Source organism: Balearica regulorum, chromosome 1, assembly GCF_011004875.1.
Source record: "Balearica regulorum gibbericeps isolate bBalReg1 chromosome 1, bBalReg1.pri, whole genome shotgun sequence".
In the NCBI taxonomy this organism is placed as follows: domain Eukaryota; kingdom Metazoa; phylum Chordata; class Aves; order Gruiformes; family Gruidae; genus Balearica; species Balearica regulorum.
The window spans coordinates 34,428,891-34,444,087 of record NC_046184.1 but is presented as its reverse complement, the minus strand read 5'-3'; the positions used below and the strand labels follow the sequence as shown (position 1 = coordinate 34,444,087).

Here is a 15,197-nt window from a genome sequence, read left to right as displayed (position 1 = left end):
CCTCTCATTTTTAAAAATCTATCCCTTGACATGAGGCATTTTGTAACAGTGTGAAACATTAGATGAGTAGTTTTGAAATCAACAGGATCCAAAAGAAGCTGATGAGAAAGAGAAAAAAAAAATCTATGACTAACACTATCCATGTAGTGTTAATGGCTCAAATCCTTAAATGTGCATATAAAAATAGAAAATTCAAAAGTGCTTAAATGCAGCACATATAAATGACATTTGTGTTTACAAAAACAGAACTCTGTGAGCTTTTTACTGTAGCTAGCTTTTTGAGCCCCTTCCTCCTTTTCTGCTCCAAAGTAGTAGTCTAATTTACGCTTTCCAGTGCTCAGAGTAAGGAAAGTAACTTTACTCTCAGGCAGTCAACAGTATACACAAATATATTTTAATATCCAACAATGAACAGACCTTGAGTAATGACAAACATTCCTCCCCAACGCTATCACAATCGTTCATCCTGTTTCTACCTTCTGCTTCTCAGAGCTCTCAGACATTGTAATATGTAACATTCTCTCTTATTCAAGAAAAGCTGGATACATGGTAAATGGAAATGGCACCTTTCTTTCAATATTCAGCAGTGTATTCAGACCAATACTTCAAGTCTCATTCTCTGATACTACCCATTTTACTTAAATTTATCTGTTGTATTTTAAAATATAAAGAACATCTGAACGTGTCTACCTATAAAATCTGTGTAATTTATCTGCACAATTATATGACACACTGAAATAGTGCATTTTATTATATTCAAACCTCTCTGAAAAGAAAAGGATGCCTGACATGATTCAGGCAGTGTCATCAGTGACATATGGCTAGCTTACTGGTGCCCACTACACACAGCATAAAACCCTCTACCACCTCTTTTCTCAAATGTTTTGAAGTTATGACTAAAGGTTATAATTATAAAATGAAGAACCTAGTGTACAGTCTGCAGAATTTCACTAAATTCCTTTTTATCTCTCTGGGAAACTAAACTGAAAATTATGCACTATGAATATCTTGCATCTCCCTATACAATCAGTCATCTCCATGTGATTCTATTTTAGCAAACTGACACGTACAGTCTGTATTTTTGTTTTGGCTCTGAATACTTGTTTTCAAATTGCTATTTACAAATTCAGAGAATAATTTATTTCCTGCTTCATCCAATGATCAAGTAAAAAAGTAATTCATTTAATTACTGAAGTAATGCTTTTATCAAAGTATATTTTAATTGTTCTGTTTTGAAGCACATTACCTCTGCTGCAATATTTCCCAGCGTGTCAAGCCCCAACTGCCGTAGAGAAATAAAGTGACTATGAGCAGAGAGTAGCAGGAACCGAAGACAAGTACGATTAGCTGCCAAAAGTTTAACATTTCCCTCTTCAAAAGAAAGATTACGTAAAATCACTGCGATCTGAAGTACCCGCTGCCCTTCGATATCATTAATGCCCAATTTGCGAGGTGGATGAAATAAGGATTCCCAAATCCATTCTTCCGATGGAATATCTACAAAGTAAATAAATAAATAAATTTTAGTCCTTCCTTAGCTATATTTATCAACATGTATTTATTAAGATTAGTCAAGATGTCTCACCTTGAGATTTGCTTCTGTCAGAAATTAGATCACGAACTTCAATATCCTCAACAATATCCTTCCAAAACTGAAGAAAGAAATATAAATACACTTAATTTCTAGGGGATGACAGTGCTTTAAATATTTATTATTTTTATCTCTATTATGGTAAAATATTGAAAAAATATGAAACGGATTGTTCTTTAAAAATTTCCTAGTACCTCAATTCATCTAATTGTAACAGTATTTTTCACTCATGGGATGATGTACAAGATGTTCAGTACTTTAAGAAACTCTTCCTCTCAAGCACCAGAAGTACGCATTCATGATCAACCAACACTATCACTGACGTACTTTGCTGAAGCACATATCAAAACTATATGGACAATTTCCCACAAACAATGCGAATTCATCATCATCAAAAAACCTCAATCACCATCATCAAAAAAACTTTGTAAATATAAGCAAAACACAATGCTCCAGCAGACTGGAATTCAAATTACTCTACAAATAGATGGTCTGATCTGTAAATGGTTGTTATGATGCTGGTCCTGCTGAAATTAGGAATTAATCAAGGGATTAAGTTTTGCAAGCTAATAAAAATACACATTGTGATGTATATTAATATAAACATATATAATGATATATAGTCTAATGTGTATATTGTAATAAAAATATAAACATTCTTTTGACTAATAAAAATTTATACATTCCTTTGACTCACTAATGAAATACAGCTCCTCTTTTGTCTATGATCACAGGATAAAACCACAAATAAATCTGGATAAAAAGGGAAGGATGGGAAGTACAACCAGCTGAACAGCAGGAGAAATTTTGCTATGCAAATGTAATTACTAAATTACAGCATTCATACCAAGCTTAATGCTATTGTTTTCTTGAAAAATAGAATACTATGGATTTTTCTAAATTGGAAGGAAAAGAATTTCATTTTCCACTGCAATGCTGCTAAATGACATCCAAGTGCTGTTTAGTAAAGAGGATTACTTGCACAGAAAGGATTATTATTACCTCATTTTAGCAAAGACAAGAACAGCCACATAAAAGCCTAACAACTTACTGTTTGTGACAAACAGAATTTTCTAATTAATACTGAGGCTATCATCAAGAGCGAGAGAAGACCAAGACATGCAGGTAAAATCTGCAGAATTTACTTCATTTTGAGCTGCCTTTACTTTTAGAGAAGGAGACTACTTAAGGAAGAGGCTTCAGTCATTATTTTAAAAAGCCCACAGAAGTATATTGTCTGGAAATGTACTAGTCTGTACACACTTTCCTTCAGGATGTTTCCTTTTGGAAAAGCAATGAAGACAGTAAGCCTTCACATTTCACTGCTACTTAAAAGAAAAACCTCAGAAGCTTTTAAAGATTAGCTGTTTAATCAGTTAAGGAGTTTTTTTAAAAACTGAGTATTGAACAGAGATACTTAAAGCCTCCAACTTCAACCTGAATCTCTTTGGAAGAGGTCAATCACAATACAATAGTTAAATATCCTGTCACACGTTAAATGTTAGAACAGCATCATCACATTTTGCTAGTTGAATCTTCCAATAATCCACTTTTCACCTCTTAATACTTAAGTGTATAGTCCAAAATAAAACATTTAAAAACCTCTGACAATATAAAGTCATAAAGGAGTAAACTTCTATCTGGAAGGCAAATCATACTGGATATGTTCTCAAAGGGATGGAAAATGAGGATTTAAGTTTTTTTGCAGATGAAGACACTACAGACACTGCTAAAGATAAAGCCTCAAAGTCCTACGGCTAAAGATGAGGACAGGGATACATTGTTGGAAAACTGCACATCTCACCTAAAACTTGCAGAACAAACAAATCCACACTAGTTGCCTGAACAACTGAGAAAATCTTGCCTTCTTAAAGAAGCAGTCTGTCAAACAATGCTAGTAGTCAGCTCAGATGAGATTAACTTTTTTAGAAAAGAACAGAACATGCCCCCTTTCTGTAAGTTAAAATGGGCAATACACCAAGGCACCAAATAAAGTTTACTCACACATAACTGTTATTCTTCAAATTGTTTCATTACACAGTCATGCTGCGAGCATAAGATGCTAACCACTCAAACTACAGAAGTTTTGCCTCAGGATTGCGTAGAGCATATGCACAAGCCCCATTTCCTACGTGAAGCACACCAGAATAATGTGCATCCCCTGCAGCCTCAGTCCTTCTGAGTCCTAGAGATCTGGAAAGGCTCTTAAAGCTCAAAGGAAGAGAATCTGGAGGACAGGACATGAATATGCAGACAATATAACTTCAAAAAGAACAATTTTTAGAGATACATATTTTTTCCTCTCTTGAATGTTTATTTCTACATCCAGAAGCACTGTGGGTGATAATGCTCACCATGAACACTGCTTTACCTGCGGAAGAGTCCCAGAACCTTTCGCATGCTAAAAACTGTAGGTTTGTATTCCCAAAGCCAGCATGTCATGGGTGTTTCAGCAACTGTGAAACGCCTACTGCAGTAGCAAACCAGGCTTCCTGTAAGCACTTTGCAGATTTTAAGATTTCAAACATTCTGCAAAAGCTCCAGCAATATCACCCAAAACCTCAGAAATGTTATCCTACATCCTCCATTCAACAAGCCAGTAACTTAAAGAGCTTATCAGTAAGCCATGTGTTCAGAAACTGAAGCAGCTGAGACACAAACTATTACACGTGACATTTAATGTATCTCTTCTAGAGATGGGCTGCTAACTATAGAAGGGTCAGGATTTCCCAGGACTCTAGCTGTTGACAAGCATGTTGCAATAATGAATGTATAGATGGAAGCCTGACATGCATTTGTCACTATACTGAGCTGCAAACCACCTGAAAGCTTTACCATAGATAGCTGAGGTGAGTTCCTAACCAACAAAAGAGGCATCTGTCTCTGTTTAGAAGGTAGAGCAACCTTCCATTTGATTCCAACAAGCTATCTTCTAGCAGGCACCATTACATAGGCGAGTCAACTACCTCCCTCAGGAAAGTTACTACTCTGTTCAGGGAATGACAACCAGCCTTGAAGCAATACTCTTGTGTGCTGCATGTACAGTCATGTAAGGAATTAAAAAAGTGCCATCAGCCTGGCCTACAACAATCAAAGTCTCAAATTATCAGGCATGAAAACAAGTTGTCCAAACATCTAAAAAAAATGCTGGCTTTTTGAGACATGCTATGACAAAGAGATTTCACCTGACCCACATATAAACAATAACGCTGAGTCAAGAGTGAATAGGAATTCTGCATCTCACTCAGAGGACTCCAAGAAACCCACAGCAGATTCCAAGACACTTAAGAACTCTTCAGAAAGGAAGAGCAAAAGAAAAATGTCCTTGATAAGACTTTCAGGAAGGTAAGTTGCACTTTCCATTCCTTAACTGGAATGATGAAGCTCATCAATCACAACACCTCTTAGGGAAATAGTAGGGAAAAAAACACCAATAAAAAAAAGCATAGTTCATTATTCTTAAAGTTATCCTCTGTGATTCCGGTGAAATACAGATGTTTCCACGTCTCAGACAAATCGTCATGCTGGAATCACGTGTCCTGCCAGTAAATGATCAAAAAACCCACCCAGTTCTTCCAAAGCACTAGGATTACGTACAATAATCACTATCTTGTACTCCTGAATAAAGGTGTTCAGATGTCTTAAGTACAGAGTGAGTCTGCAGCCTTTCTTTTTTTTAACAAGGAAAGAATCGGCCTGAATCACCTTCTTTTTTGCATTTAAGCAGACTGGTTTGATTGCTCTCAGTCCACTCAGTATTTGTCTCCTGCCTAAGCAAGAAAGATACCTGAAAATGATGGAGGTGGGCAGAGAATGATGAGGTGGAAAATAGAATTAAACAACCTACACATAATGTTTGGAACCTGTTAGAAGAGAACAAAGCAAAACATGACAAAATTTTTGTTTGCCCAAAGGAAAGACAGAAGTGGAAAAAGATGAGTTCAGTCAGGGTCTCTGGACATTCCTTTGAAAAACGTACTTACATTACAGAGGCAAGAAAAAAAAATCAATTCAGCATCACAAGCAGTTATTTATTCCCTACTATAAACTATGGATAGCTGCAATCTGATACTTCATATCAACAGAAATGAACAAGAAAGGATGAAAAAGTGAAGGTCTTTATCAATAGTTATTCCTATATATATATTTTAGATCATGACAGCACACTGGTAATATGAATATAAACTAAATGTCAGTTGTTATGATCCCTAAGTAAGGACATGCAGCCACTCCAACTAGAGATTTAAGCTTATCGACAGCACCAGCAAAAATCAAGAAGGGAGAGAGCAACAAATTAACATAGCTGTAAGGGCTAACAGCAGGTTCAACTAAAATGATATTCAAATTCTGACAATTAATGGATCAGAGTCACCAACTAGTAAAGACATTTGATTCACTTTAGAGGGAAGCACTGCAGAAAGTGAGAAAATATGTAGTGCTGCAGATAAGATAACGGAATTTACAAATTTTCCAAACAGTTTTTTATGACGCAGTAAGGACTGGGTGAGGGAAAGAAAAAGTAATTGATTCCCTCAAAGTTTATTCTAAAGAAACACATTGTTTTCCATTTCACCTTGAACTGGAACAGCAGTGATGTTGGAGGACACAAGGAAATAGGCAAGCTCTTTTGCTACCTTCTGAAAAAAATCATTATACTGCATATGTAAAGTAGAATGATTTTTAAGTCAAAATTAGAGAACAGCAGAATATAAAAATCAAAGTGTTGGTGCTGAAACAATTGACAAATTCTTTAAGATAAATTAATATGGAACTCAAGAGCTCCCTGAATACCAAACAACCAACAGTTATTGTGTAGCTGTTTAAGAGTGGGAGAAATACTAACACTCATACTATACCACTCCTAGTGTGCAAAGATATAGTAGAATGAAGATAAAAATAATGAAGAAAAATACATGGCCATTTTTCTCTATTGAAAACTAATTTAGTAAGAGACTAAAAAAAAGCTTATTTTAAGCAAGCATTAAAAACTTCCACAAAACATTTTAGTATAAATACATAATTCTAAAGTTATCCCCAATGTCTGTATAAAGACATTGAAATACAGAAATTAAATGCCTCTCTAAAATGGTAAGTTCCAAGTTTACGTTCCTATATTTTAATAAGCAGCAGGAAGAACTTGGAAAAAAGTTAGTAAGAGTAGCTATAAAGATGAAATGTCAAATATTCTGAACATATATCATAGATCATTTATGTTTGTGTCATTACATTTGAAAAGCTGTTTTCAGCTAACAAAGACTAGGAGTTCAATTTTTTTTTTTTTTGCATAAAACTGACATACCAACACTTAAACTGACATTCAATTGCCAAGAATCCAAGTTTATGATTTCTCTATGAATCCTGAATTTAACCCTAAGAATCCTTTTCAGAACAGTTTCAAGCTTTCTAGTATTTCTCAGCCACTCAACCTCCCTAAACCCAGAACTCCAACACATGAAAAATCCAATTCAGTCTGAGGGTTACATTTACAAACTCAAAAGAATTTACATCAATTCAATTCCTATTAGTTTAGAATTCACATGTTTAAGAAATTGCTTTCCCCACTCTACTTTCTATGAATCTCTACCATTCACATGTCCACGCCATCACTGTAATTCATAAGTCTACATTCTTCCTCTCCCACATAAAAAACTTCCCCATTTTCATCTTTACACTAATTTCTAATCTGCTGCCATTATAGAAGAGAAAAACTGGAAAGATAACCTTACAAAAATCAAGACTCAAACAACTGCCAGCAGAATAAACAAAGACGACTTTTAAAAAAGATAACGTGAACAGTGAAAGGAGGGACACACATTCAATAGCCATTCTATTAATCTTAAAGCTGTAAAAGCAAATTTAAAACACAATCTGTATTCTGCCAACCAATTATCTCTCTCCTATGTCATGAAGCTCCCATAATGCTTCCCCTGATTTCTGTTTTGACACAGCCAGAGCAGAAAATAAATTCCTTCCAGTAGTAGCATCAACCAAATGCTTGAAGTAAGATGTTCTGAAAAATCTAGATTCTTGGCATTAGAGGTATTTTTAGATCTGGTGTTAGTTTCTGACATGCTTTCAGCAGTATTTCACTACAGAGTGGTACTATACATGTTGTAATGTTCAAAAATAGAGCTTGGAAAGCATCCAAGTTTCTTATTAGTAAACCTTATTGCAGTTACAGTGGTTCTACTTAACACTTTGTTATAAAACATTTATCAGAACCATCTGTCCTTAACTATCACAATTACTTAAGTTTATATAATTAATGAACATATAATAAATTAGAATTCTATGTAATTTTAAATGTTTACAGATCTAGACATGGCACTTGCTGCTGCTCTACATCAGCAATAGTCTGTGACAGTTTAGGGTGAAGTCAACACAAGTGCTAAGTGCTTTCAAAAAAACCAAATCAAAACACAATCTATAGTACTTCTGGACATATTTTTTAATGGAAAAAGGAAACAAAGACTATGAAACTTTTTTTTTTTTTTTTTTACACTTACCTTCAGAACACTTGAACCATGTTTTCAAGTTCATATGCTAACAAATATGAGACCTTACCTTTTTTTTTTTTTTTTTACTTTTACCTAGGAAATTTTGGTTAGGGAATCTATTCACTGGTATTTCAGCAATACATACCATTTAACTAACACTACTATGGGCGACCTTGTGCCAAAATTGAGTTACATAAAAATAAAACAAAAGGCAAATGGAAAAAGCTCCTAACAAATATTTCTCTATAATACTGGTAAGACATTTCAGTATATGAGATGATTAAGAAATTGAGCAGAAACCTGGCTATGAGTTCCTAAGGAACTCATCAGCTAATCTCTTCACATTTTTACTTAGTAAAAACTGTAAGTTGTCAAAATAATTTTAATCTTTCTGCTATTTTAGCCACATAAATCATCACCTGAAATCCAATTAAACAAAACTGCGTATCATAGCAAATATGCTGAAATGTGAAAACTCTTTCAGCTGTATTTAATACTCTCATTCACCTCAAAATGCTTACCTAGAATAAAGAGGAAGCATTTATACGCAGAAACTTTAGTTATATTTTTATCTCATTTCATTACTTGTACAGTAGATCATGCCCTCTAGTGGAAAGATAAAAAAAGCCTTGTGCAAAAAATAGTTGAACTGAAACAAACTCACAACATTGCTTACTTAAATCTGTTCTGTGCTTCTTACGTTATGGACTTAATTTTCATAATCCAGAATGTGTTTTGTTTTTTTTTTTTTAAAACTACCATGATCAGTAAAGAAACAAACAGCATTGTTTTCTCTTGCTAAATACGTTGACCAGTTTTCCTTTTCCTCAAATGTATTAGCTTTCTTATAAAGACACATAGAACCTCTTTGTTCATTTGCCCACACCTATTTTTTTCTTAATACATTTCTCCCTGCTTATCCAAACATTTTATGACAACTGTGATTTAGTGTCCTATTACATTTAAATCAAAGGAATAAAGTTGAGAGTAATTCAAAAGACATATGCTAGTATATCTTACAATTTTCTAACTTTTCAAAGGATTTGATACCTGCCATATGCAGTTCAAAATTATTTTAATAATTTTTAGATTACCTTAACAAAATCTCTATCAGTTTTCTCCTTCCATTCTTCTCCAAATACAGCAGAAAATGAACCTAAAGCTTTAAGCATAAAAAGCAAAGTTTAGTAAAATAAAAAAATAACATTTTTGACTTTTTACTAATCCATAAACCAAATATTCAACAACACTATAGACTCTTCCAGTGTTTCCTTTTCATTAAAAAAAGTCCTGTACTAAATTGCATAAACCAACTGAAATTTCTATAGTCAATTAACTACTACTGCAGTTTTACAGTTTAAATTGAGAAGAAGTAGTCCATAAATAATGGACTAGTTTGTGAATCCTTTAGAAAAACACTTAGGAAACTTTTCCATAGCTCTTTTCCAGGAGTCAAGATAACTGCTGAATTTTCAAACTCACATTAACAACTGTTATCCATACGCACAGTATAAGCTGTAAACACTACTTTAGTAATTAAACAAATCCCCACTAATGTTTTCTAAAAAACATAACAGTAGTGGTGAGATTTTGACAGCACTCAATTGAAAGTCAATATTTAACCAGAAAGCATAACAGATGTTCTTGGGTGTTTGGTGGAGCCACTATCACATATTTTCTAATCATCACTCCTTGAAAGCAGCAAAGATTAAGTCAATCTGACTAAATGACTCAGTCAATCAAAAAATAATTACAAAGTCTGTAATGAACTAATGACACATTTAAGTTACACTTAAACATATTGCTTCATAACACTTTATTGTTTTGAACAAAATGCTACAAACCTCAATTGCAAAACCACATACCCCCAAACCCCTGGGATTGCCCTATCACATGCAATATAATTGTCACCTCAAACTTGATGGGGGGGAAAAAAGCTCAAGACATATTTTTCCCGTTACCTACAAGTAATGCATTATAAATGCTAACAATGATAAAATCTTAATTATAGACAAGCCAAATCTAAACTCCACATTAAAGAAAGTTAATCGGCTATCATTTCTTTACACCTGAAATTACTGTGACAGTATTTTCATACTACCTGAATTTGCTAATTACAGATTTCATTTAATCACCAAACTTGACAGATTTAACCTCATCATATGAACACATATAAGAATTTCAAATCAAAGCTTCATGTTTCAAAAATAAGTAAACACACTCCTCCCTTTTTTCCCACCGACTTGTCCCAATTAGTCCCTCCTAATGCTGCTAGGATGCTCCCTGGATTTATCCAGAGAATGCAATCAGGTAAGATAAAAATGAAGTTTTCCCCAGACAACGAAAAGAGCAAGCCCATTACATGCTCACCATTCCTCTTGGCCTTACCTCAAATATATTTCAATATATGAAAAACTAATACAGACCAGTTATGGAACAAGCATGTGCTCAGAGTCCAAGTTACAAACTTGACAAAACACTGTCTACTTTTGAAACATATTAAAAAAACAAATCAGGAAATAGCAATACAAAACTTGATTGAATTATTTATAAATTCCTCCATTCGTGGAAGTTCCATCAAAAGAACAGAGGAGTGATGGCAAACTCAAAAATCTAGAGAGCAAGCATCCTGGAATCACTAAAATGCAGGACTAAGTTTCACTTTAGCTTCCTTTCAAAGTTGTTTTTGTTTTTGTTTTTGTTTTTTTTAAAAGTTCTTGTGACTGGGCTAGATGCAGACACTAACTGACCAAGATCTAAACAAATCTGAAGGACATGGGTACAAATAAAAAACTTGAGAGAAAAGCTGGAGAACACCAATGCAATACTGGAGGGGAAGAGGGGAAGAAACTACAAATCATTATGTGAAAATTATATTGATTTAAAAAGAAAAACCCAAACAGTATATTATGTCTAACACTGATTCTTTCTCGGAATTTTAAAACAGAATCTCTGACATACCATACTATGTTTGTGCTTACACATGCAAAGCAGATTTATACTCAAGCAGATATGATCATCTGTACTAGCAGACTTAGCTGAAAAAGCTCATTTGAGCAATTTCTTATGGTGGTAATTTCTGAAATTCAGTATAAGAAGAAAAAAAAAAAAAATCAGTGCATAAACCCAGTAAATACTTCCTCCTCACCACCACAAGACAGAAGCTATGCTGTTACAATTTCAGGATGGTTTGGGTAAACTTATTTCCCCCCCCCCTCTCCTTGAGAGGAAGACAAACAAGCAATTAAGAAGGAACAAACTGGAACAGAGGATACACTGAACAAGTCAAACAGAAGGATTTATTTCATATACTGAAGTATTTTGATGGAATAAACTCTCGTTTAAAATTTATGTGCTAGCACATTAAGTAATTCTGATTTTTATCAGATTAAGATTTTTATCCCTTGAGTTTTGTATTCTGAATTTCACTACAGTTGAACACATGATGAATAATCAGGATAAAAATCTTAGTGGGTCATTGTGTTCAGACTGCACTTTTTTAATTTTTAAATTTGTGACTGCTCCTAGAAAAGAATTATGAAAAGTCAGCACAGTCCTACGAACTCAGAAGAAAGCCGTAATGCACTACAAGCAGATGGAAATCCAATGTTGTAAATTTAAGCATCTTGAACAATTAAACTCTAACACTGAAAAACTAATTCTTACATTTCACTAACCTGTTAAATAACACTCTTTTCAATTACCTAACTGAAAAGGTATTTGTAATGTCTGGTAAAAACTGTAACTGTGGAGAAGGTAAAAAGAAAAACTAGAGATAAGTATATTACAGTATATTATATTACAGTATATTACAATAAATTATAAACATTTTGATTATCAAGGGTTGTGAAAGATGCTACAAGAGGTATTGACTCTCTCTGTTGCAAAAATGTTATATACTTACTGTCATCAAACACCCCAGCATTTGCAAGCAGTAAAGTGATGATTTTAGGGTCCTTTTCAAGCTGCATAACATGCTTGCTTTCATTTGAAAGAAGAGTACATACATTAATTGCAAAGTCCACTTCATTTGGGAGTCCAGATAACAATGAAAGCACCAATTTATTATAGTCATTTGGTGAGTTAAAGTCCATAGACAGCCCATAGCTTTGACGAAGGTAATCTAAATAAGAAAAAAAAAAATTAAAACATTTTCACAGCTAAACTAAATAATATTCAGACGATACATTAAGCAATATTATTATGAATGATAAGTATTTTCCAAATAGTTCATTAATAAGGTATTGTGTGTTTTAACAAGTTTTTACAGTATTCAGTTTATTTTTTCCATTTGTCTTTGGCCAAAATACTGAACACATTCTACTTTGCTGGCTGCCTTTCTCATTAATATTAATTCCTTTATCATCTCTGGAATGCAATATTGCAGTATGTTCTCCCAAAGAAAAAAACTGAACGCACAAACTTTAATTAAAGCAGAATAGAATTGTAATACAATTTGGAGTCATTTTCTATACAACAAATTACACATCCATTCTACAGAGTCCACCAGCTTCTGATTTGTTTATTGGTTCAAGATTGGTATTTCGGTCTCTAAATTACAATGGTGCTGATGCTGGCTCCTTAAGCATGTGCTTTATTCCTTGGCTTTTAACGATTAATTAATTGTATGTTCAGTTCAGGTATTTGGCTCTGTAGAGAAATGACTGATGTGACAGAAACACACAAGACAAGTAACTATTTAGTCCTGCTAATGAGAAAGAGAAATATTTGTAAAGAAGAGAAATAGCTTATGGATTTTCATATTTATTTTGTTTTGGTTCACAGTGGAAAGATTTTTGAGTGTATTAAATTAATAATGAGTGATCCACAGATTTGATGGTTTTAATAATATTACAAATTTAGCTACACACTATTTCTGTAGCCTGTCCAAATATATATATAAATATATAGCATTTTTCTTCAAAAATTTACCTGACACACTGTGTTGCTGGTAGTTGTAGGAAGTTGGAATTGCACCAATAGGAAGCTGTGGCTTTGGATTGCCTGGTTGTACCTCATCATCCTCCTCCCCAAAATGATGGACTTTTTCATACTTTTCTAGATAACTGGAATAAAAAACCCGAAGATTTTGAATATACATAGTACAAGTAAATCCTTCATCTTCCAAGAACTGAACTGCCAAAGGAAACAAACTGGGGATTTAGCGGAAACAATAGTCAAAGTGGTATAAAACATAAAACTAAGTCAGACTGACAATAGGCGATACAGAAAATGCAGATACATGGAATTATGGATTTAGATATTAAATTTCTCAACAACAATCCCTAGCTAAATTGCAGCCCGTTAAGCCCGCTTGTGACTAAGTCCATTCTTCCCAAATCAGCTTTTGCTACCCAAGATAATGCTGTAGGTGAAAGCATCATAAAAGTTACTCTCTGCAGGTTGCCAATACACGTACTGAGGTCAAGTCCAGAAAAACATTTATTTCTTTTCTTCTGAGTTAAAGAGAAACAATATACCAAGTTCTAGCAACTACACAAGAGTAAAAGAATTTGGGGCAACAATTCAGGCTCAGAAGTTCTGAGCCATGGCTGCAACTAACGATCATTGAAAATACCTTTGAACTTCTTAAGAAAAAAAAATGCTGAGGTATCATACACAGAATGGACTGCAAGCACAGAATTTATATGTAATAAAAGTAAAGAGTCAATCAGCTTGGTAAATTATTTACCTCAATTAATAGTTACTTTAGCATTAAATGTGTAACCTTCAGAACTTTTTATGCTCCAATACAGTAAGTGAACTTAAAAGGCCCACTGCAGCCTTCACTTCACACTGATACATAGCTGCAAAACCCTTCACAAAATTATTCCAAGATCACCAAGTTGCCTAAAGTTACAAACTTTCATTGTGTTGAAATCTGACGATATCAAGTCAATTAAATCATAATGAAAGTAGTATATAATCAATCATTTAAAACATTTATCTTTCTCTTTGTATGTGCTAAAAATATTTAATATATTAGGAAAAAACCAAGCTTTGGTATCATTTTTGTCAGTAGACACTGAAGTCATTAACTCATGGTGAATCAGGAAGATTTAAAGAAAACAGTATTCCCATTGCTCTCTGGGGATTATTTCAGATACATTAAATTAGTAATTATTTACTGAAGTGAGACATCAGTGACATAACCGTAACTTTAAAATATTAGCAGATATATTTTTTGCTAAGAAATTGGTACATTCCAGAAGGAAGGAAAGAATTTCAGAGTTACTAAGGCATATCATGGTGCACTGTATCACATGTAACTATGATTTGTGTCTAACTAATGTTCAGGATGTCCAAAGTGCTATACACATTCTTGTTATGTGAATCACTGCTCTAGTGCCATCCTTATTACATAGACTCTTGAGTGTGTTAAGGAGTCAGAAAAAAATCTTCCCTGCACTATCATTTGCTTTTAGGAACTAAAAATTACATTTAAATATGGTTGATTTTTTAATCTTTAAACAAAAAATCCTCATTTATGCTAATTAGGTTGAAATTTAAAATTTGCAAAAAAGTAAAATCCTGTAAAATTAAATTGTTTGTAACTTTTTAAAAGTCGTAACTCACCACTCTCCTACCCACAGGTTTTTAAATCTAAATTCTAATTTTTCTCTTCCACTATGTTTTCCTTATCCTTTTATCCCACTTCTTTTCTTTCCCTTACATCTTCTATCCAAAGATTAAAACCAAATACAATCTACATGGCAGAAGGTGACTCTCAGTGTACGGGCAAAAACCCTACTCCAAGGGGGAAAAAAAAAGAAATAGCGCAGCTCTCTTCTAAAGAGCTGATACTTTGTTGCATTAAAATGGTCATTTAGAGAGCCTGACCTAAAATAATAAAACAGTTATGTAATTACTTATTTCCTTGTTCCATTTTATCAGAGAGGTAATACCACAGCTTTATTCTGCTTTAGTATCTGCTACTATTCAAGATTTATTAAAAAAAAAAAATCACTTTCTTCCACTATCAATGAATTGTTAAGCACCCTGTAAATGAACATCACATCACTGAACACTGAATAAGGCAAATCTCACACACACACAAAAAGATTAGGTATGACAATTTCCATTTTCCATGTTATCATTTACTTGATAAC

The 15,197-nt window shown here is 33.6% G+C and overlaps 1 protein-coding gene across 1 annotated transcript in view; it reads right to left on the bottom strand.

Moving 5' to 3' along the window:
* ARID2 (AT-rich interaction domain 2) overlaps positions 1 to 15,197 on the bottom strand; it is a 101,257-nt gene that overhangs the window by 31,119 nt on the left and 54,941 nt on the right. The window contains exons 5-10 of the mRNA XM_075745183.1: positions 13,021 to 13,154; positions 11,993 to 12,211; positions 9,183 to 9,250; positions 1,586 to 1,652; positions 1,247 to 1,497; positions 2 to 98 (exon numbers count right to left, since the gene is read on the bottom strand). Coding sequence (XP_075601298.1) covers positions 2 to 98; positions 1,247 to 1,497; positions 1,586 to 1,652; positions 9,183 to 9,250; positions 11,993 to 12,211; positions 13,021 to 13,154 — 836 coding nt within the window. The remainder of the gene's footprint in view (position 1; positions 99 to 1,246; positions 1,498 to 1,585; positions 1,653 to 9,182; positions 9,251 to 11,992; positions 12,212 to 13,020; positions 13,155 to 15,197) is intronic.